This window comes from Thamnophis sirtalis, unplaced genomic scaffold (genome assembly GCF_051295495.1).
Source record: "Thamnophis sirtalis isolate CommonGarterSnake01/CBP01778 unplaced genomic scaffold, rThaSir2_p1.2 scaffold_9, whole genome shotgun sequence".
NCBI lineage: Eukaryota > Metazoa > Chordata > Lepidosauria > Squamata > Natricidae > Thamnophis > Thamnophis sirtalis.
The window spans coordinates 38805963-38829234 of NW_028261389.1; the positions used below are offsets into that span (position 1 = coordinate 38805963).

General features: G+C 38.0%; 1 protein-coding gene across 1 annotated transcript in view; it reads left to right on the top strand.

Moving 5' to 3' along the window:
• The window catches only part of KITLG (KIT ligand), a 60413-nt gene extending 57241 nt beyond the window's left edge, over positions 1-3172 (top strand). Inside the window, exons 9-10 of the mRNA XM_087723364.1 lie at positions 77-160; positions 1956-3172. Coding sequence (XP_087579490.1) covers positions 77-116 — 40 coding nt within the window. The 3' untranslated portion in view covers positions 117-160; positions 1956-3172. The remainder of the gene's footprint in view (positions 1-76; positions 161-1955) is intronic.
• Positions 3173-23272: the final 20100 nt, after the last annotated feature.

The window sequence follows — 23272 nt, forward strand, 5'->3', positions numbered from 1 at the left end:
TTATTTTCATAATTTCAAAAACTGATTTGCCACAAAAGACTGAAAAAGCACTTTGTTTTTTTTATTTCATTTTCAGTATGTTGCAGCACAAAGACAAATCGCTTCTACAAGTGTAGCTGTTTCTTTTTATATATATACACTGTTACTACTTCACGTCTAGGTAAGTATTGAAACAGAATATTTGAATCTATCACTGAAGGGTTTCAAATGACTAGTTGACCGAACTTTGTAGTAATTCTTTCAGGGTTTCTCATATAAACCTATATACCATCAGAACATTGATACGCTGCCCTCATTGACAATACAGCCATAGTCTATAAAATAATCTCCCTTCTTGCTCTCTTTTAAATAAGCATTTAAAATGATGACTTATTACATGAACATCTGAGACTCTGCGTGGGGACAGAGGGACGGGCACTGTGCCTCTTGAAGCCTGGAATTTCATCTCGCACTCGCAGGTTTCCCCATCATTGGCCTCTGAATAGCTCAGCTATGGTACAAAAGGAATTCCTGACAATTTCTGGACAACTTTGGCTTCTTTTAAGACCCGCCCATGGGGTATGAAAGTAAATTCCCACTTGCTGATATGGATAGCTTTGGACTTATGGACTATTGTCCAGTGACTGGAGTTACAAAAGGGATGAAAAAATGGACTTACCACCTGTGCCACAGTTACGTGATGAAAATTCCAGTGCTTAATAGCCTACCCACACTTATATCAGGGGCACTTCAATTCCCCACATCACCTATGGTTCTATCCCCCATGTCGTTGCCCTCTCGGGTTGGTTTGTAACCTGTTTTGAAAGAGCAAGCAGCCTTAGAATGACATGACTCTGAGGCTGCTTGCCATACCTCAGAAAGCCAGAGCCACCTCAGTCTGCTCTAGCAAACATCAGAAAGCATTCATTATATTGCCCACTTGTCTTTGCTTCCCAGCCTCCAGTGCTCCCCACCTTAACCCAGCAAGCACCAGCAAGTATTCCTTTGCCCAACTGCCTTCTCTTCCAGTTTTGCATTTCAACTTTTCGCCTTTGCTGCTTCTTTTTTGGATCCAGCATGTTGAGGGGACATTGCCTACTTTTTTTACTTTTTTCCCTTTTCATTCCAAAGACAGTGCTTCTTTGTAAAGCTGCACTGTCTTCATAAAGTTGCACTCTCTTTCCAAAGGCATTCCAAAGACAGCACAGCTTTACAAAGACAACACATACTTCAGAAAACTACACTGCCTTTCCTGAGGTGTTCCAAACATAGACCAGTTTTATAAAAAAGGTGCTGCCTTCAGAAGAAAAACAAAGTAAGAAAGATTTATGGGAGAATTTGGGCCCAAAACAGAGATAGCAAAAAGTGGAAGACCCATGCAGGGAACCAGGAGACAATGCTCAGGGTGAAGAAATGTTTGCTGGGGTGGATTGGGAGTGAACAAATGTTGCTGGTGCTTCCTGGCCAGACTACAGAGTACCTTATATGGGTCTGGAGAGAGAAGGTAGCTGGGTGAATGAATGCCAACTGGGGTGGGCTGAGGTGGTGGAGGCTTCTTTGGTCATGGCAAGCAGCCCTAGAACTACTTAGTTGTTGGGCTGTTTGTTGCTAAACAAGGCAAGGATGCAGGGTGGTCAAAAGGTTATAGATGGGGGAGCAATGGGCACATAGGGGTAGTTAAAGGCAATCTCTTGGCTTACTGAGGGTTGGGGCTGGTATGGATCAAGCCCAGAATGTCTTGGATTGAATTAGCTACTTTGCTGATGACCCACAATTCTTGGTAAACAACTGCACTGGGTAGTCCTGGGATTGCCATTACAAGTAATTGCAATCACACGTCGCCTTGCTTTACACTGTATCAATTTACAATAGCAATCCCAGTTTTAATTGTGGTCATAAGTTGAGGACCAGTTGTTACTGAAATAGCTTGTGAAATATTGAGACTTTAAGCTTTTTCCTCCCTTCCCTTTCTCCAGGCAGCTAACAGTTCTAAGTTTGCTTCATAAATGAAGCAGCTTTAAGCATATTTGTATTCCTTTTGGAGTGACAGACTGAGTCTGCATCTGTTGCTGTTTCCCGTGACTCCATATTCACAATATAGAGCTGTGGATATAAAGCTATGTTACTGTGAAACCATCGTGGAATTCAACATCACTAGAGAAAAGAGTCTACAGCAAAAAGGATTACCACTTTTAATGCAGAGCAAAGTGTATCTTTGCACCTTGGATCTGCAGTGGATTTTAGCAAATGCAGTCAGAAGATTTATGTGATCCAAAATATAAGGAAGTTTGTATTGGATACACAAATGGAGACTATGAATAGAAGAAATATGCGGAAATGGACAAAATAGGAAACTTCAGAAATGTATATGTCTTGCAAATAAGTTTATGCAATGGACGAATGTGCTAGTTTTCTTTCATCAGTGGAACTGAGCTAATAGCGAGGGAAAGTTTCATTTAAAATCAGATGCAGTAATTTCGAAAGATATAAGTGGAGTTTAATTTTGTGTCAAAAAATTTATACAGTTTGACAATGTTGTTAATGTCTGTTCAGTAGAAGTGATATAAATGCAAATATTCTAGGTTGGCCCATTGATGGTTGCAAGGAAGATTATCAGTGATGTTCCAGTACATAAGGGGGGGGGGGGGGCGGCAGAATATAACCTGTTATCTGGGATAACTATCATGAAACTGAATCAAAGTACTTAAACTATTCTTGATACTAACAGAAATTAGCTCATCTCAGAGATAGTAAGTTTTACTTTAACTTTTTATATATGTCCTTGAATATTTTGAAATGAATTTTAAAAGCAGCATCCATTATACCATTTTGAATTGTTCATCAATTATTATTCCTTCAGCTCAAGTGGAACAAATTATTTATATAAATATTTTTCAGCCTTTTGATAATTGTAACAAAACTGTGGACAAGAATTCCCAGGTGAAAAATTACCAGTTATGAATTTCAATGGAACACTAAAAACATTGAAACCTGTATATAATGTTAAGTTATTTTTTTTTCCTGAAAATGGATTTGAAGAATTTTATTTTCTATGAAATAGTTGGATTGCTCTACATTCCAAACTACTAATCCAATAATAAGATGAAACTATTGTAAATTTAATTAAACTATTAAATTTTTCTTTATGGTGCATTGATAAAAAAACCTGTGCTTAATAAATACTTTATTTAAACTTCCACATTTTTAGATTTATTTATTTTTATATCTGTCACAGTTCTCTTAGAAAGCTATGTAACATCCCTTTTCCAGCACCTTAAAGCTTCAGGACATGAAATTAATTTTGAAGGAACCAGGTTAATTTCCAGAACTGAACACTTCAACAAGAGAATAATTATGGAAGCTACCGAAATAGAGAAACACCCCCACAGCATGAATAAACATGACAATACCTCCCGCCTACCAGATACCTGGAAACCAGCCCTGGTAAACAAACGAGCCCCACCCACCACCCAGGCTGTTACAACACAAAACAACAATGGACCCACAGCCAGCACCAATCAGCACCAATCTACCAATCATGATACAACCACACAGCCAATCAATCCACTTACTGAAACAAAGCCAGCACTCCATACCCACCCAACAAAAGATGGCAGCTCCAGCCACTCTTTAAACCAAAAACACCAGCCTGAAGATGGTGAGTGAGACCTCGCGAAACGTTGCCAAGACAATCTCAATCTTACACGGGAAAAGACGCAAATACAACAAGACCAGCATGTGTGTGTGTGTGTGTGTGTGTGTTTGTGTGTGTGTGTGTGTGTGTGTGTGTATGTAAGTAAGTATAGTAAGTTTATATATTTAGGTTCATTAATCTACATACTCATCATAGGAACAATATAATATTCTAAAATCTTGTCATCGTAAATTATTTATCACATTTATCACAAGTGACATTCTGAAAAGGATTCATATAATTTCATTATGTTGTAAAGAATACATGTACATGGATTATTAAGATGTGATGCACTTAATGCTTTTAAAAATACATTATTGTACCAGGAAACAACATATCTCTTTGGTCTTTAACTTAGACCTGCTTGTTAATTCACAAGGATTTTCACTGTTTGATGATTCAATAGTTCCCTGTAAAGAGCAGAACACAAGTGGAGGGAATTGTGATTGAATCTGATGGTGCAAGGGGGCATTATGATGTGGTGGGGCTTACTCTTAGTTTGCTCAGTGGGGATTCAAGCTTTACACAGCATGAGGCTTTAGAATGTGGATTAATTGAATCAAGTGTTTCTGGATGGAAAAAGAAGCAAGAACCTCAAATATTTTACAGCATCTTATAACAATTTACATCAGAATTGCAAATCTACTACTCCAATTCGAGCAACATTTTGTAACTGTAATAGAAAGAAACAAATCTAATTTTCCATGGCTTCTACATTAAAAAAAAATTCGGGTCAATAAAAATAGGTTATTTTATCTTAGCCCTAGTCTTTGGGGCTAAGATAACTATGCTTTTTATATTGCTGCTTTGGTTTACATTAGCCTAGTTAAGTGTATATAATTCTAGCTGACACATTAACATGGAGTGTTTCCATATGGGTTATCAGCAGCTGTTTTGGCAGGAAATTAAACTTGAGAGTTTAATTTTATTTCATTGTGACAAAACCTGTTCAACAGTTCAGCGTATATAATAGTTTTAAAATTTCAAACTACCTGTTCACCATCAAATAACTACACACTGGTAAATAAAATGCAACTGAAAAGTTAAATTGTATAGTATAACAGTATACTGAAATTATGAGTAATACATACAAACGTAATTAGTATGATAAAGAATTTATGCTGGTAGTAATTACAGCACAATACAGATTTGAATGTGTTAAATATGTCACTTGTAAACTGTCCCTGAAAGAGTTTTCCCAAGTAATTTTACAGAGTGGAGAAACCTGATGCATGCAGAAGCAAATTTGTACTTCCTTAGGTTCCTCTGGAAGAAAATTAAACTACTAACTCAAGATACTTATTTTTCAATTGATAATTTGCAGTTATTTTTTTTCTTACATACAAAAATACATAGACAAAATGGGCATTTTCTATAAAAAAAATCATTCTTGACTTTACCAATCTGAGACAATTCATGTTTTATAATTTCTAGCCTTTTTCTCTAAGATACTTAATACTCTCTCATTCGTATTCACATAATAACTCTCCAGGCTAAATTAATTCTCGTGCAATCAGGATTATCTAGTCCAAAATTCTATCCACCCAGAACATTCACAGATACCATATAAACCTAACAGTGCAATCCCACTCATATTCCCAATATTTGTCTGATTTTAATTGCTGGCAGACAATGCATATAGTTATGCATACTGTTATCCTTTCATAACTTTATCCCATGAATTACTTTTAAACCCATCCAAGTTGTAGAATGTTACTACAACTTAAAAGCCCATGTACTTCATTTCACCTGTTCTAAATCTCCCTTTATTAAGATCCATTTGATATCCTGAGTTATAACATCATGAGATGATGAGGTAGTGGGAGAGAACTCTAGTCTACTTTCTTCACACGATGAGTAATTTTATATAGCTACATCATGTTTTCACTTTTTTTAATTAAAAGCCTATATCTTTTCCATATAGGATTTCACAGTTTCTATTCTAAACTTTTCCTAACTCCATAATGTCATTTTGAAAAGAGGTGAGCTGGATTACTTCCACACACTTTCCAAAGCACTTTTTTTCCTTATGCAAAAACAGCCATTACATAAGTTGTATTGGGAAATGAGCAAAAGAAAAGAAAAATAAGGACTATTTCATTGCCTGCCACCTTTCCTTGTGAAAAAAAAACCCCAGGATGTGTCAAGCCCCACATAGTTGAGCAACATTAAGGAAGCAAGAACTGCACAATTGTTTCTAAGGCATATTTAAATATCTGGAGTAAATTCAGAACCTTGGAAATTATAAAATGGATTTCACACCTTTATTTTTGTTGGTCATTAGATGTTTCTCTTCTTAACCATGTCAGCAATAACTAAGTATAAGACCATGTCCTACGAGCAGCACCCCCTCACTTGCCTGTATTGCCTTCTGCTTTAATACAGATGGCAAGCACCTATGTGGAAGACTAAAGCAAAGTTAGCAAGATACAATAAATGCAGACATGAAAATTGCCCCAAATGAAAATGGGTCCTGGATGCTGCATTTGATCATGTAAGATAGTGTTTGACCATCTGAAAAATTGACCCTGCGCCTGCGAGAATAATGCTAGGAAGATGATTATAGTGAGCTGATGAAGGTGGCATCTCTTTAAATTATTTGAAATGCTTCTTGACATCTGGGCTAAGTTGCGGTTTATGACTCACATCCTGCCTTTTGATTGTTTAGGTCTCCTCTCCATTCCTTTCCCAGCACTTCATAGTCTCCCATAGTGTGCTTGTTCAAGAAAAATGTGTGATGTGTATCAGATTGTGCACTACATGTTCCAAGCATGTAATCACAATCTAGATTTTCTAGGAAGATGTAAAGATTAGCAAATTTGTTTTCCTAACAATTCCTTCAGTGCAGTTTGCCTTTTTCCAACAGCTGTGTGTTTCATGTAGAGGGACATGAAGAGCTTCTGGATTCATCAACAGAAAATAGAATTGGACTAAAGCTGGTGCCAAGGGGAGGAGCCCAGTATTATTTCTATTACTCTGAAGTGTAAACAGATGAGATTGGAAGAAAAATGACTTTGAATTTGCTTTGTAGGCAAGGGCCTCAGAAGTAGAACAAAGAACATATGGGTCAGTAACTCAGTCAGTTACTGAGCACAAAACGTTCAATGGAGTTGAAAAGAAGCAAAGCATTTGCTTAGTACTTTCTAAATTTTCTTTGTGTTTTTCTTGTTGGGGGTAGTGTTTTTAATTCAGCTTTAATAACTTGAACACAATATATACCCAACTTTCTAAATAAGTGTCACTCTATTGACAACAATATTTCTGATAAATTCCACAGAAAAAGAATTGCATCACAATACATACATACATACATGCATATGTGCATATATACATAACATTTTTCCAGGCACATGTGAGAGGTTGAGCTTTTGGCCAGACTCAAACACAGAAGCAACATTCTGTCTTTTTTGGCAAAGGGAGGCATTTTCTTAACCTCATGAAATAAGATGCTTCTGTTACAAATATCTCTTTATTTGAAATCAAATGTGTCATGGTGCATGCACTGTCATTGTAAAGTAAGCCCAATTAAAGAAATTAAGAACAGAATATTTGTTTTGTGTCCATTTAAAGTGATTATTGCAAACACGGCCATACAGTTTGCATGTTAGAAATTATTTATTCTCACTTACTCTGTACAGTATATATTACTTGATGATTTTTTGCATTAATCTGTCTTGTTCTTTCATTTAAGTAATAGTTTCAAGACTGTAATACATAGGCTGTGTCTATGTGTGTGTATTCTACACTGATAAGGCTGGGGTGATATTTCCCTTTGCACCTAAATCAAATAAGAGAAAATTGATTCATTTTATTGAATACCTGATTATATACTACTGTTTTCTTTCTACTTATACTTCAAATTGGAATTTTTTAAACTGTTTAACTTTAAGGTCTACATTTTTAAAACATTTTCTTTTGACTGTTGCAAGAACCTATAACAGATTATAATTGTTTTGAGGCACACCTTTTAATATTCTGTGTATCCTCATCACTGTATAAGAGCAAAAAATATTATTCATTTTTTAACTTTTACTTTCTCCAGGGATCAAGGCAGGATATATAGTTGTTGCCAATATTTTATTTCAGAACAACTCTTTAAGTTAGGCTAAGTGCTCTTCCAGGCAGAGATGCAGTTCTTATGATAGAGAATGACAAACCTCCTATCAGACATTTGACTGATCAAATGATGTTGTGCCTGAGTAGTTACAGTAAGATTTCCTAGAATATTCTTGTACATACACAAAAATCTGCTGACAAGAAAATCCATTTTAAGTAGTTAATACTGCAATACAGGAATCTCACATTTCATTGCCAACAGGTGTATGCAGGGATGTCTTGCAAATAACTGAGCACTAAACGGTCAAAAATTCTCAATCCTTAGAATCAGAAGAACAGGTAGTGATTGGCTCATATCAGTTTGGTATGAGCATGACTCACAAATATTTAAACATAATATCTCAAAATCTGTAAATATCAAACCACTTTAGATGATTCATGGCTGCATCTTAATGTACTGTCAGAAGATCTGGGCAATGAAATGTGGCTCATCTTAAAGTACTGTAAAATTAATAGTCCAAGATGACTTTGGGCAGGGATTCAATCCCAAATTCTTAGTTTAACATTATAAGTGCTTTTAAATAACAATGAATTGGATATATCACCAAATGTACCATGCCCCCAGCAGAATTAAGCACTCACCAATCTGAAGTAGCCAAAGCATCCCAGTCACAAAAACTTTCTAATTTATTTCCATGTAAAACAGTAGTCTGAGTTTAGGACTTAAAATATCCTAATTGCAAAGCACTTTTTCCTGCCTTCAAAGTTAGCATAAAGTTTTGTTTTATTTTGAGTGGTGGTGAAAATTGAATGGTGGTGAAAAATGGTGGTGAAAATTGAATGCTTGAAGATAGGAAAGAACACAGTGTCTGAAGCCTGAAAATGGAAGCAATATTTGAAAATAATTCTGAAAATGAACTTGAAAAACTGCAAGATGATTCAAAATTATGCCTCAGGAAAGGAGGTCCAGAACAAGCTAAGACACGTATATGCATGCTCAGGAATGAGCAATAATATTTTAATGTTCAGAAAATTAAATCTGAAATCTGATTACTGCTGTATTCAGAAAACACCAGAAATGGTGTGAACCTTTCATGAAGGATTATTTGATCGCTCTTATTAGAATCATTACTGGAAAATAAATATGTATTAGAGTTAATCAAAATTCATGATGAAGTTTCCCCTGAATATGTAATTGCCAAAGCGGAGGTGTGCCAGCATGATTTGAACATGTAACTGAAGGGAATTTTCTAAAACAGCTAAAAGGGAGAAAGGTAGTCTGCCATTATTATAATAAAAGAGGATACAATGAAGGGAATGCAGACATTATAAAATGAAGATGCCTACAACAGAAAAAGATAATAGGTCCAATAACTTTATGTAAAAGTCATATCTGCACACCAGTGATGTGCGGTGAGATTTATGGCTGGTGAGGCAGCATTTTTTTTTAGACTTGTGGACTTCAACTCCCGGAATTCCACAGCCAGACATGCTCAGTTCCAATTTAAAGCGACAGCATTTGTTTTTCTAAACTTATTTTCTAAATAAGTTTCCTTCTTTCTTTTTCTTTTTCTTTTTCTTCTCCCTTCCCCTCCTTCCTCCCTTTCTCCCTCCCTCTCCCCTCTCTCAAACACACATACACACACACAAAGTTGCACCAGGGTTCAGAAAATTTAGGTTTTCCTCCTCAGGCCATGTTAGCAATACCACTAGCAGCATTTTGGCTGGCAGGTGTAAGTAGAAGTGAAAATTCATTCTACTGAATACATTGGTTTTGCTTATGATTAGATAGTATTAGAGTGTTACATAGTGCATAAACTAAAGAACTATCTCAATATGTTCCCTCCCCCCCTCTCTCAAACACACACACACAAAGTTGCACCAGGAGGATGAAGTTTGAATTCCTCCCCCTCTCTCCGACCCACACGTACCTTTTCCAGCTGTTTCACAGAGGATTTCAACTCTCCTCTTGCCTACCATCATGAAAAGAAAAAAAAATGTAAAAGGAAAAAGGCAAGAGCTGGTCAGGCTGAGCTAGTTGCTGCCAGAGTCACCGTGTGGATGACTCTGCTTAACTGTTTAAAAAAAGCCTCTAAAAAATACGCCCTCTACAGGAGGCAGGAGAAGATGTGCCTCATGTAGGTCAGGAATTTTTCAGCTTTTAACCCTTGCTTAGCTCTGCTCGAGTGATCATAAAGGCAGACTAGATGAGGCACCTTGTTCTCCTGCCACCTCCTGTAGAGGGCACTTTTTTTAGAGGCTTTTTAAGACAGTTAAGCACTAAGCAGAGTCATCCACGGTGACTCTGGCAGCAACTACCTCAGCCTTTTTCCTTTTACATTTTTTTTTCTTTTCATGATGACAGTAGTGAGGCTCTGCTTCCCCTGCCTCCCCTGACTGCACGTTCCTGCTGCACACAAAGTACAAAAACAATGAAATAAATACAAAGAAGTAGCATTTTTATAAGCACATAAATTCTTATTTGATTATAAAGAAAAAAATGCTGGATCGTTATATATCACGTCAATATGTCTGCAACAAAAATAATCCTTGCCAAGAAAAAATTAATTTCGCAAATGGAAGTTTGATAAATGTAAATGGAAAAGGCAGTATTAAGTGGAAATGCCTGATAAATCATAATGAACGCAGGAATAAAATAGTTAAAGAAACATGGTATGCCTGAACTGGATGCAAATTGGTCCAATGGTTAAAGCATTGGAATAGGATCAAAGAAACCTATATTCTAATCCTGTCTTAGACACAGAAGTCAAATGGGTGACTTTAGATTAGTTACCGTATTTTTCAGAGTATAAAGTGCACCAAGATTTTGAAGAGGTAAATTTTTAAAAAACTTTTTGCACTCTGCAGGCCTCCCAAACCCTCTGTATGCCTCATGTTTTTGTGAAAATTGGGACAGGCAGAGAGTTTGAGAGGCCTGCAAAGTGCTCCTGGGAGTTGGGGGGGGGAACAAGCAAAACGTGGGCCGTTTTTGCTCGTTTGTGCTCTCCCCAGCCACCAGGAGCACTTTGCAGGCCTCCCAAACCCTCTGCATGTCCATATTTGCAAAGGGGGTGAGATTTCAGGAGGCCAAAAATGCTGTATGCACCCAGATTTTCACCCTCTTTTGGGGGGGGAAAGTGTGTCTTATACTTCCCAAAATATGGCATTTTCTCCCAGTCCTAGGAAAAAGGAAGACAGTGACAAACCATTTCTTAAAAAGTTGTCTTGATTTTGTTGATGGAGTCATCTAGGCATCAGGTGTGACTTGAAGTTGCATGCATGCACAATAAATGAAAGAAACAAAATGTTAAAAAGTTATGATATTTATGTTGTTACTTATCAAGCACATCTAAATTATATTAAAGTAACCAAAATATCTTTACAATCCCCAAAGCATGTCACAACTTTTGAGTACCCTTAATGTTTGGAAATTGAAAGTTGAATAATTTGACAGGCCCAACACATACCTTTATTAACATACACAATGTGGCTTTGGAATTATGCTTAAGAAAGGACTTTGATATCAAAAAGAAAACAGTGAAGTTAATTTACTGGAGCTCATGCAATCTAAAGTAAACAGAGAAGCAGGATGCATGTATAAAAATAAGTCTGCACAATAATATTATAGCATTCAAATTTTGGTCATAGAGATGAACTCTCCAAGTCCTGCTGTGCTGCCTCATGATGGTGGGATGGGGATGTTCCTGGGAGGGATGAGTAAAGCAGATTTGGAAGGTATGTCAACAGTAGATATTCCCAGCAGGGTTCCCCAAAATGGGAAGACCATCCCAACTGCCCAGCTAAAGTAGGCAGACACCTATATTGGGCAGTGGTGATATCAAAAGATGCTGAAGCAGATTATCACTTCAGTGACAATTGCAAATGTATCTTACTGCTTGGGAAAAGGTAATAACCAACCAGAAAATACAATATGATAGGTGATATAGTGCAAGATAATGGATCTCTCAAGTTGGATGGCACTCAACATGCTACTGAGAAACAGTTGAGGAGACTTCAATCAACAAAGTTCTTACTCAAGGCACAATCAACCAGGTTCAAATTATTGTACTTTAGAAACATTATGCAAAAAAATTAGCTACCTGGAAAAGACTCTAATAATGGGAAGGTGGAAGGAAGGGAAAGAGGACAAGTATCAGTAAGATGAATGGACTTGGTTATCGTAGTGATGAATGCACTGTTAGAAGACCCGAAAGACCAAGTTAAGGACAGATGGAGAAGATCTAGCTCTGTCTTTGCTCTGAGTCAATATGGATAGTTCTTGACTTACAACAGTTCATTTAGGGATCATTCAAAGTTGCAACTGCACTGAAAAAAGTGACTTATGACCATTTTTCACACTTAGGAACATTGTAGTATCCCCATGGTCACGTGATCAAAATTCAGACACTTGGCAACTGACTCATATTTGTGATGGTTTCAGTGTCCCAGGATCATGTGATCACCTTTTGCAACCTTCTGACAAACAAAGTAAATGGGGAAGCTAGATTCACTTAACAACCATGTTATTAACTTAACAAATGCAATGATTCACTTAACAACTGTGGCAAGAAAGGTCGAAAAATGGGGCAAAACTCACTTAAGAAATGTCTGAGTTAAGAACAGAAATGTTGGGCTCAGTTGTGGTTGTACATCAAGGACTATCTGTAACTATTAGATGGCACATAATCATTCAATCAATCAATCAATCACACAGATGTATACATATTTAAGAAAATAAACCATGAGGACTAGGCAATTGAATTGAATGTTTGTCCTTGCAGGAAACAAAGAAAACTCTGTTGCCTCAGAGCAAAGATTTTAAAAAAAAATTTTTTTTCCAGGCTTAAATTCAAATAAGCCAGCTAACCATTGTAATTAATTTTTTTCAGGCATTTGTGATCCATGCCAATCAAAACACTGGGAAAAATATTTAGTAACATACTTGCATCTATGTCTTAACTAACAAAACTAATATGTTTGAGAAATTCAAACCGTACTATGCTTTTTTGAAAACAAATTCAACAGAAAAATAGAGAGATTAAGGTCTGATTAAAAGGTAACATGTTGCAACTGGGAATTTTAAAAATATTTTGAACAATAAATGCAGAAAAAAAAGTTAAGTTATAGCCTCGAGAAAGCCTGTTAAGCATGATAAGGTATCTTCTGATAAGTAATCTTCTGATACAAGATTACCAAATGAATTCTGGAGAGAAGCCCAAGAGAGATAGTTATCTGTAAATGCATTTACCAAAAGTGCAGATAAAATTCCGTATATGTAACAGAATGGGAGCAAAGTTATCATGCCTAAGGGTATCTGGGTGCAAAGCTTATTCATGTAAGAGATTATTGAAAATGAGTGTGAGGAATCTGAGATAGCATCATGTTCAAAAGAGACCGCTAACACTTAGTCAGACTTGGATCCAATTTAGAATTAATAAGATTTCAAAGAACTAATAATGGTATTTAAATAAGGAATGGGCTGCACCAACAGTGCAAGAGAGATGTCTGATTCCAATTCAGGTAAAGAATTGAGGGATTGCCAGAAGCTGTAACCCTTAAGTGGAGGCTTCAACTCTTACATAAAATCAAAACATTCATTCTACCATACAATACCAATCAAAGGGCAAAAGAGCCATAAACTGTAAGTGTTGCTCTGATCCAGATATAGGGATTAGCTGGGAATATGCTGCATGCAATCTAGAATGGGATGTGTGTATGTGTGTGCATATGAATTTCATGTGTCCATGCCTTTAAATCATTACTGGCTTCTGGAAACTTCTAGTGACTGTACAAGTATCTGCAGCTTTCTTGGCAAGATTTCTGAAGTGATTTTCCATTGCCTGCTTCCTAGGGCTGAGAGAGAGCGACTGGCTCAATGTCACTCAGCTGGCTTTGTGCCTAAGGAAAGACTAGAACTCACAGTTACTTTGTTTCTAGACTGGTACCGTAACCATTATACCAAACTAGGTCTTCATGGTGCTTCTGAAAGGGAGAGCTTGGCTAATAATAAGAGTCCTTCTAAGCACACCCAGAAATCAAGACTTGAGTTCAAATCCAGGATGAGGCTTCTTGCATTCTAGGAACACAAAATGAAGCATATTGGTATTATCAATTTCAGACACATTTGAATAACAAAGCCCCCAAGGAAGAGGCATGATAAATGTAAAGGATGCCTCTCAGAAAAGGAACTGTCAACTGCGCTCCAACCCGCACATTCTCTGTAATTGTAGTCAGCAAAAATAAATTGAAAACATTAAAGAAAGTCATGCTGTGGCCCCATTGGAGCCAGGTTTGGAGGAGGAGTTGGAACCAGGACTGTCCAACAAGGATGGTACGCCTCCCTTGGAATGTTTGGCGAGGCCAGGGGCTGAAGATGATGCTGTCTCACATTCCTCAGGCTTGGGTGGTTGACAGAGAGCTGCCTCACCTCACAGATACAGGGAAGGATTGGCTGCTAACAGGCAGTGGAGCCAGGGTGGGCTTCAAAAAATTTAGTAAGGGGTTCTCTACCCGGTTGATGGGTGAGCGTGGCCATGGTGGGCATGGCCAAGTCTGCCTCCTGCACCATGGTGGGGGATGGGTTTATCTTCCCCAAGCCCCGGAGGCCCGCTGGAGGCATTTCCGGCCTTCCCAAACTTCCGGTAGGCCCATTTTTTGCCCTCCAGGAGCCTCTGCATGTGCCCTACACTTACCTGCATCCAAAATGGGCCACATGGGGACTCCAGGGAGGGGAGGGATGGGTGGGGCCAACGAGTAGTGGGATTTGGGGTTTCTCTGAACTGCACAGAATCTTAGCTAGAGGTTCTCCCAAACCCCTGCGAACCCCCAGCCGCCCACCCCTGAGTGGAGGTGATAGGCAGCAGATCTACCTCTGATGAGTAACAGCTGCCTCCCCCACTTGATCCAAGGACATGAAGATCTGAGCATAGGCATGCTCAGAGAAAGGCTGTGAGGCTACTGGGGAGGAGGTCAACCCACCCCACCTCACAAGGAACACCTGGAGTGGATTGAGTTAAGGAGAAGCCATGGAGAGTTAGTGTTTCCCAGGAACATTTGTTTGTTTTGGTTTATGCTGTGTCCTCAACCAGGTCCGCTCCCCTAGCAGGAGCTGAGGAACCAGAGATGTTCTGTCAGCCGTCTGACAACTGAGCATAAAAGAGCTGTCAGATGGCAGGAATGCTGCTGCTGTGTGACTGGCAGTCACTGTTAGCGTTTTAATAAAGTGTTAGCTGTTTGCTCCAAGTCTCGTCTCGTTGGGTCCCTTGCTCTGAGAATAGAACAATTGGCAATGAAGGTGGGATTCCAAAGCTGAAATAAAGGGAGCATGAGCTGGTCACCTCAAAGAGCTGAACAAACTGAGCTGAAGAGTCATGATGAGACATTGTGCGACTCGCTGAGGGCTGAGGTAACACCGCTGAAGGCAGCGAACCAAGAATGGTAGAGCTTCTATTTTTTCCTGCTTTCAACCGTCTGTCGGAAGCATGGGACACATATTTGGAAAACTTTATGTGCTTCCTACTGGCAAATAAAATGGCAGGTGTTCCTATTGACAGAAAGCAGGCTTATTTTTTAACCTTTTGTGGCCCTGATGTATTTCAAACAGCCTGAAACTATAGTGGCCATCCCTGTGGCTACTGGGGATTATAATATCAATCACCGCCCCCCCAATCCTACAGAGTCTTGCTGGAGGATGGCAGGACATGACACCGCCATATAGACCAGCTTAGGATCAGGGGGTGAGGGGTAGTCCGGGTTCCCCAACAGTTAGTGCAGCCTAACACCACCGACACACCAGAAACAAACAACGATGAGGAGATACAGTCTACCAACAGCCCACAATGCAAGCAAAACTTACCGGTGTTCACCAACGGGGTTACAATGCAGAGGGGCCCAGAGAGTCAGGACCAGCAGCCCCCGGCCATCCCTGCAGCAGCTGCCAAGGGTCCAGAAGCAGGAGTAGAATTGCACAGGTCAGGGAGATCCCAACAGCGCCTGGCATATTTACAAGACTACGCCTGTGCGATCTTAAAAGGGAAGAGTGCTGTGTCCTCAACTGGGTCCACTCCCCTAGTGGGAGATGAGGAACCACAGACATTCTCTGATTGGCTAACCAGCTGACAGCTGAGTATAAAAGAGCTGTCAGACAGCGAGAACGCTGCTGCTGGGTTAGCTGGCAGTCACTGTTAGCGTGTTAAAAAGTGTTAGCTATTTGCTCCAAGCTTCACCTCGATATCTCTTGTTCCGAGAATACAACAACTTACATTCCCTGGGCTTTTATTCGTGCCTTCTGCCTTGCCTTGTCTTGAGGACTGCCATTTTCCTTTTCCTTGTAGGCTACAGTTTGCCTCATGGACTCGCTTAGCCAGGTGGACTAGACTTGGGAACCCAGACCTTGCCCTGTCAGCATGCTGCTACTCTGTGGATTTTCTTTGTTATACATTCTTTACCAGTTGTTGAGGGGCCGTTTGCTGGAACATTTACTTAGAGCAATAAAGGACTTTCTAGAGGCCTGTCTTGCCTTGATGACCTGGGTCAAAACAAATCATTCTCTCTGAGAAAAAGAGGGAGAGAGGGGAAAAAACATCTCACCCCCCCCCACTCCACACCACACAAATAGAACTGCATAAATGACATTATCTATATGAAAATATCCAGAAAGATGCAGCAAACATTGCAATCCCCAAAATGGACTCCATTAGCCTCTTTAAGAGAAAGATGCTTTCTTGTAATAGAAGCATAAACCACTAACCCTGACCTGATATACAATTATTCCCCTTGTCAATACAATCTCGAGAGGCATCCTTCACATTTATCATGCCTCTTCCTTTGGGTTTTGTTATGCAAATGTGGCTGAAATTGGCAGTGGTGTATTAGCCATTAAGCATTCTAAGCAGGTGCTTAAGGCACAGGCCCAAAAGGGGCACCACAAAGTTGAGGAAGAAAAAAAATACTAATGAAGATTTGCACAGTATGTACAAAGGAGGAGGGCACCAAGATTTGTCAATGCTTAGGGCATCAGTGAGACTTAATCCACCACTGGAAATTGGTAATTCCAAAGTGCTTCATTTCAGGTTCCTAGAATGGAGAAATCTGGTCCTGAAACTGAAAACAATTCTTGATTTCTGGATGTGCTTAGAAGGACTCTATTATTAGCCAATCTCTCCCTTTCAGAAACACCACAAATCTCCATCTGCCCGCCTGCTGCCTTGCCATGAATCTGCTGTGTTCAGCCAAGGGGTTCCCTACAATATCATATGATGTCTGGAAGGCAATAGCTTCACCATACACATGACATTATTCTTGGCAAGAGGCAGAATAATGTGACCTGCCTCTGTGCACATAAAGCACAGAGACAGGTCACATTATTCTGCCTCTTGCCAAGAAAAACAACATGCTTGCAACCCAATCTTTCAAGTTTTCACTTCAGGAAGCCAAGCTGGTGGGATTGTGTCCAATGAGAAGGCAAATGCTCACCCTTTGGCACATGGATTGGCTGCTGGAACATGCAGCTACCTATCTCATACAGTGAATTAGCCAGTGACAAGTATCCCTCAGCAAATCACCTGGGATGAAGATGCAAGGGAGGAGTGCTGGCAGAGGATCAGCTGAGAATGAACACCTGCGGTGGATCAGCTGCAGTGGGTGGCCCACAGTGAAGTGGGCACAGCTATGTGCCTGCCACTGATTGTCCTATTCTGCAGTAGGAAACCTAGAAAAGGTAGTGTTTTAATGAACAGTAGAGACTGCTTGTGCAGAGTCTGAAGGTATCTTGTGAATGATTTTTGAAGCAGGCACAACTTCATTTACAGTATCTTCCCCTCCCACAATCCCTAACCTCAAGCTGAATCTTACCATCCTAATCAGCAATGGGAGGGGGGGGGATCAGGGGTATACAGAAGAGATTGGGGGGGAATAAACATAAATAGATAATTTATTTCATTGGGTCAGAATTTACCATTCAGAATCAGAAAAAGGAAAATAGAGCTATCATATAAGTTGCAGTAGGACAAGAGATCCTTAAAGGATGAGTGAACATTAGAATGTGTTCAAACTAGCACATCATTATCTAAAGTTATTACAAAATGACAGCAATATAAATCAAAATGAAACATAAAACACAGGTTCAGTTAAGTATGTCAGCTGCATAGCCTTGCTGTTGAAATTACACAAAAAGCTTCCTTATTCATTTTTCATTTAAGCAGATTCAGTGTTTTCCACTTCTGCAAGTCAGCTCTTTAAAGCACAGGGGAATATGCAAACTATGTGTATCTGTCAGAATTTCTTTCGCAGTCAGAATCCTACATTTTAAATAATCCATATTTGGTGGGATAGTAAAGGCTAGTGCCAAAAAAACAAAGAGGATTTGAAATATAGGCTGCAAAAAGAAAAGTTGTGTATCATAATAAATGATTTCTGGAGGGTGAATATGGCAAAAAGAAATAATAAAGAGCAGATTATTTTAAATACCCTTTTTGTCACAAAGAATTAGTGATTGAACACTTAAAAAGAACACAATAATAAGGAAAAGACTTCATTGGTTACTTCTGGAGTTGGAAAATTAATTGCTGGAAATGAAATTATTTATTTATTTTATTTATTTATAAAAATTTTAAGCTGCCCATTTTACCTCAAGGTAAACTATATAGGATCAGAAAGTTGCTATTTGAATTCTCCCAACAAAAACGAAGCCCAGTAATAATGATATTCCCCCCAAAAAATTCAATATATTTACAAATAAAATATCTGAACAAACAATAGTTAACTGCTAATTTTAATCACTTTGACTTTTTATTGACTGGAAATTGTCATGAAAAGTAGAGGAACTGTATTCATAGAAATCTAGAACAGTTTTTTCTTCTTCTGTTCAATCATGTCCAATTCTTAAGACTGCCTCGAGAAATCCCTGCAGTTTTCATGGCAAAGTTTTTCAGAAACAGCTTGGCTCCTTCTTAGGGCTAAGAGAAAGTAACTTATCCAAGGTTACCCAGCTGGCTTTGCACCTAAGATGAGATAACCTAAAGGTGCTTTTTCAAAAGGCAACTGGACTTTGTCTTTTGAAAAAGGATCTTTGGGACAGTCATGATCTGCTGACTGAGAATCTCCAAAGACATTTTTCCTGTCCAGTGAACATTGGAAGAGAGAATTTCTTACCACGTGCTTTAACCAATATTTGAACACTGATTGATATATTATTATTTCATCAAGTTAGTGTCAATTCTGACTGCATAGTTAGATTTTTCTTCACTCTGGTCCTTCAGTTCTTCCAACACTGCATTCAATATCACTGTAACTGAAACTATCCAACTTGCTACTCCTTTCCATTTTCCAATATTGCATAGTTCTCTGTAGAGTGAGGTCTTCATAAAGCATGTTCAAAGTATGATAATTTTAGCCCAGCTATTTGTGCCTTATGTGAAAATTCATTTGATGATCTATTGTTTGTTTCATTGGCTACCATGGTATCCACAGGAATTATTGAGCAATTCTTATCTTTATAGACATGACTCATTCCAGGATCAATCTTTTCCAAGTCTTGCTATTCTATCAAATGTTACTCTATGGAGTGGCTTTGGTATTGACAGTTGATCATACAGCAAACTATTTCAGTTACGTGTAATTCCATGTCAATTATGTCTGGTTGTGTACCTGTTGCCATTAGTTTAGTCTTCTTTTGATTTAATCTTAAATCTATTTTTTCACTATCCTGCTTAACTTTCATTATTGGGTTATAGAACATTTGCATTTTAACTATTAAAATAATGTCATCAGCATTGTGCAAATTATTGCTATTTCTTCCACCAATTTTAAATCCATGTTCATGTTCTTTGAAGTAGTATACTCTGCATATGCATTGCCTAAATAAGGCAAAGACTTATAAGTGGAGTGTTATCTCACTCCTTCATTCTAGATATTCTGTACAGGATTTGGCATCTTAACTTGTGTTCAGTTTTGCATAAAGAGAATGAGATGTTCTGGGATTCCAATTTTATAAGCACATTCCACACAGTATTGAAACATAGCTATCCATATTCTAGTTTCTACTTGTGCAACTAGTGTTCAACCAAATGATAAAGAGGTACAATTAAACTTAATAGAAATTCTACCTTGCATACTCAATAGGGACAATTGTAATTAATTCCTTTAACAAGACCACCTATATAACAGGAAACAAAACCAATTCTAATGATAGATGATCTAGTTGTATTTGTATTCCTTTCTCTCTTGATTATATTTTCTAACAGTGGGACATCAAAAGATAGGCCATAGAATCCACGAAGATATCCATATCCAACCTCTTTGGGCAGCTCCTGACAGGTGTATTTTATTTCAATTGGTTGCCCTTTATTCATTTATAATCTCCTTTTGACTGTTTTATTGAAGTTTCTATTGTGTTTTATACTATTTGTTCTCTAGGTTTACAACAGCACTTTCCAACCATTCTTTTTATACAGACCACTATACCAATATTGAAAGCTTTTGTGGATATCTAACTAAGCAAACCTTTTAAAATACGCTCCTTCTTGATTAGGCTATTTTTAGATTTCTGTTTTCTGAAATGTGTAGAATGCATAAATTTTGGTAAAGAAAATCATTTTGCAAATAATAATGTAAACATTCAATATGATACATATGAATGACATGAGATATTGTTATCATTGTTACCACATATTTAAGGGAAGGTTAGTTTAGCTGTTAGATGAGCTATAACTGTGTATGTTAGTGAAGCCAAACAAATAAATGAATAGGATTTTTATTCACATTTCCATTGACAAGTTGAGGTAAATTGCTATTCATCTAATGAATGAATCAGTTGGTAAGTTGGAGACTGATACAATACAGATTTGGTCCAAAGATAGAATAGTAGTTGTCCTACCAATCTAGACAGATTTTGCCCTGATTGCAGCCAATGAGTTATGATCTGATGAGCCAGTATTTTGTGGTCACTGAGTGGGCAATGCTCAACTATCATCCAGGATAAAGCTCAAACCATGTTTACGGTTGCCCAATAGTCCAAGGAAATTTATGATTTCCTTGGAATATTGGGGAATCTAAAAGCAGATATCATTCAATAGCACCTTATCTATCTTCCAGCAGCATTCCAAGTTAATGATTTGTCAAGTGTCTGATAAACTGAAGCCACCAAAAACTCTCTTGATGGAATAGTTGCTATTCCTGATAAATAACTTTCTATTTCTCAGCAGTTCCATCCAGAATACCCTTTCCTTCAAATAGGGAGAAATATCTTTTAATAACATGATTCATTTCTAAGTAGATCATGTCTGGAAAAGCATTGCATAAATGGAAAATATATAAATTCTACCCCTCCTCTTGCCCATCTAGTAGCATGCAAATGTGAGTAAATAAATAGGTACCACTTCAGTAAAAAGGTAACAGTGTCCCATGCACCTCAGTATAAAATCATGCTGGCTTCTTGACCATGGAAATGTCTTCAGACAACGCTGGCACCCTCAGCTAAGAAATGGAAATGTGCATTGCCCCCTAGAGTCATACACAAGTGGACAGGGGAAACCTTTACCTTTACCAGTACCTATTATACATTAGAGTTATATTTACTTATATGCTTATGTCTAAGTTTTATAATAAGTACATTTTAAAATTAGTATTATTAAAATATTATTGATTTAAAACCAATTGGCACAATATTTTGCTTCTGCAGACATCAGCCTCAAAGGAAAAAAACCTGTTAAAAACAGAAAGTTTAATTACAGAGGTTTTATACAGAATAGGCTCTGAAATATATAGGTAATGTTCTACAAAGACCTTGTAGTGCTTGAAAGACTAAAGGAACAGCACCCTTAGAAATTTTCTATAAAAGGAAAGGAAGACTTTTGTTTATTTGCTCTTTTTTTCTCCTTGGCAGGACAATGGTGGGAGATGATTTGTTACAACTTTTCCCACAGACCAATCCCTGGGAGTACATTGCTAATGAATACGTGTTCTCATGATTCTACAGAAATAGTATCATTGCATTTTTTTTCACTTAAAACTTTTAGGCTGGACTCCCTCCAGCATTACATTAGTGTAATTTCCCTTTGCTACTGATAATTTTAGGAAGCTAACTCAACAAAACTAATTTATTCTTTATTATTTTTAGTGATGATATAAAATCATGGTCCTCAAGAGCCAATGGAGTTAATAGTTCACATTCATATTCAATTATGTGAAACTTTTTATTTAGTCTTTAAGAAGGTGTTTTTTTCCTCCTCTTATGAAATGTTACAGCTTAATACAAAAAGCCCACTCTCCACCTATTTAATCTAATGCACAAAAAGTTAAGAAATATTTATATAGCTTTGCGAGCCATCCATCAACTTACTGGCACTAATATATACAGTCCATGAAACAGGCTGCACAACAGCAGGAAGGCTTGGTACATCCCAGAGGCATTCTAGATTCTGTGGGTTGTCTTCTAAAGCCACAATAATGCTAGCTGTTTCTACCACTTATCCAAGATATAAGCAGATTGCCAAATTGTTTTTTTTTTTAAGTTATTCTTTCTCAGGGTAAGAGTTTCATGCTCTTTCCTGTGCACAAAAACTAATTCTCCATAAATTACTGCTTATCTAATGAAACATAGGATGTACTAATTTTAGTTCAGTTGTTTATTATGGTCCATGAGCAACATAAGAAAACAAAGTCTGAACAATGACGAATTGATTGAATACAAATGTAATATTCATATAATGTCTGCATTACAAACATCAAATATTTTCTCCATAATTAACTAAGACTGAACAACAAGTGCCCTGACTGCAGCCCAGAAATTAAAAGATGCTTCTTCCTGGGGAGGAAAGCTATGGCAAATCTAGACAGCATACTAAAAAGCAGAGACAAAACAAAAGTGAGTATAGTCAAAGCTATGGTTTTGCCAGTTGCAATGTATAGCTGTGAAGGTTGGACCATAAGAAAGGCTGAGCGCCAAAGAATTGAGGCCTTTGAACTATGGTACTGGAGAAGACTTCTGCGAGTCCCTTGGAAGGCAATCAAACTGGTCAGTCCCTAGAGGAGATCAACCCTGAATGCTCTTTAGAAGGCCAGATCCTGAAGATGAAACTCAAATACTTTGGCCACCTAATCAGAAGGAAGGACTCACTGGAGAAGAGTCTAATGCTGGGAAAGATTGAGGGCAAAATAAGAAGAGGACGACAGAGAATGAGGCTGGATGGAGTCACAGAAGCAGTAGGTGTGAGCTTAAATGGACTCCAGAGGATGATAGAGGATAGGAAGGCCTGGAAGAACATTGTCCATGGGATTGCAATGGGTCAGAGACAACTTCATAATAAGCAATAACACATTTTACAAGCTACACCTCAGAATATGGTAACTTAAAGTTTAAGATTGTTGTTAGGGTCAAAATGAAGGAAGGAAACATAAAATCTTCTGCTAATAAACTTTCTGTTATTTTAAAAGCCTTCTCTAAAGTCCAGAGACAAAGAAATCTTCTTATTATGTACCTACAATATGTGTATTATTAGTGCAAATCTACAATGGAGACACAAGTTTCCATCCAGGTCAACTTCC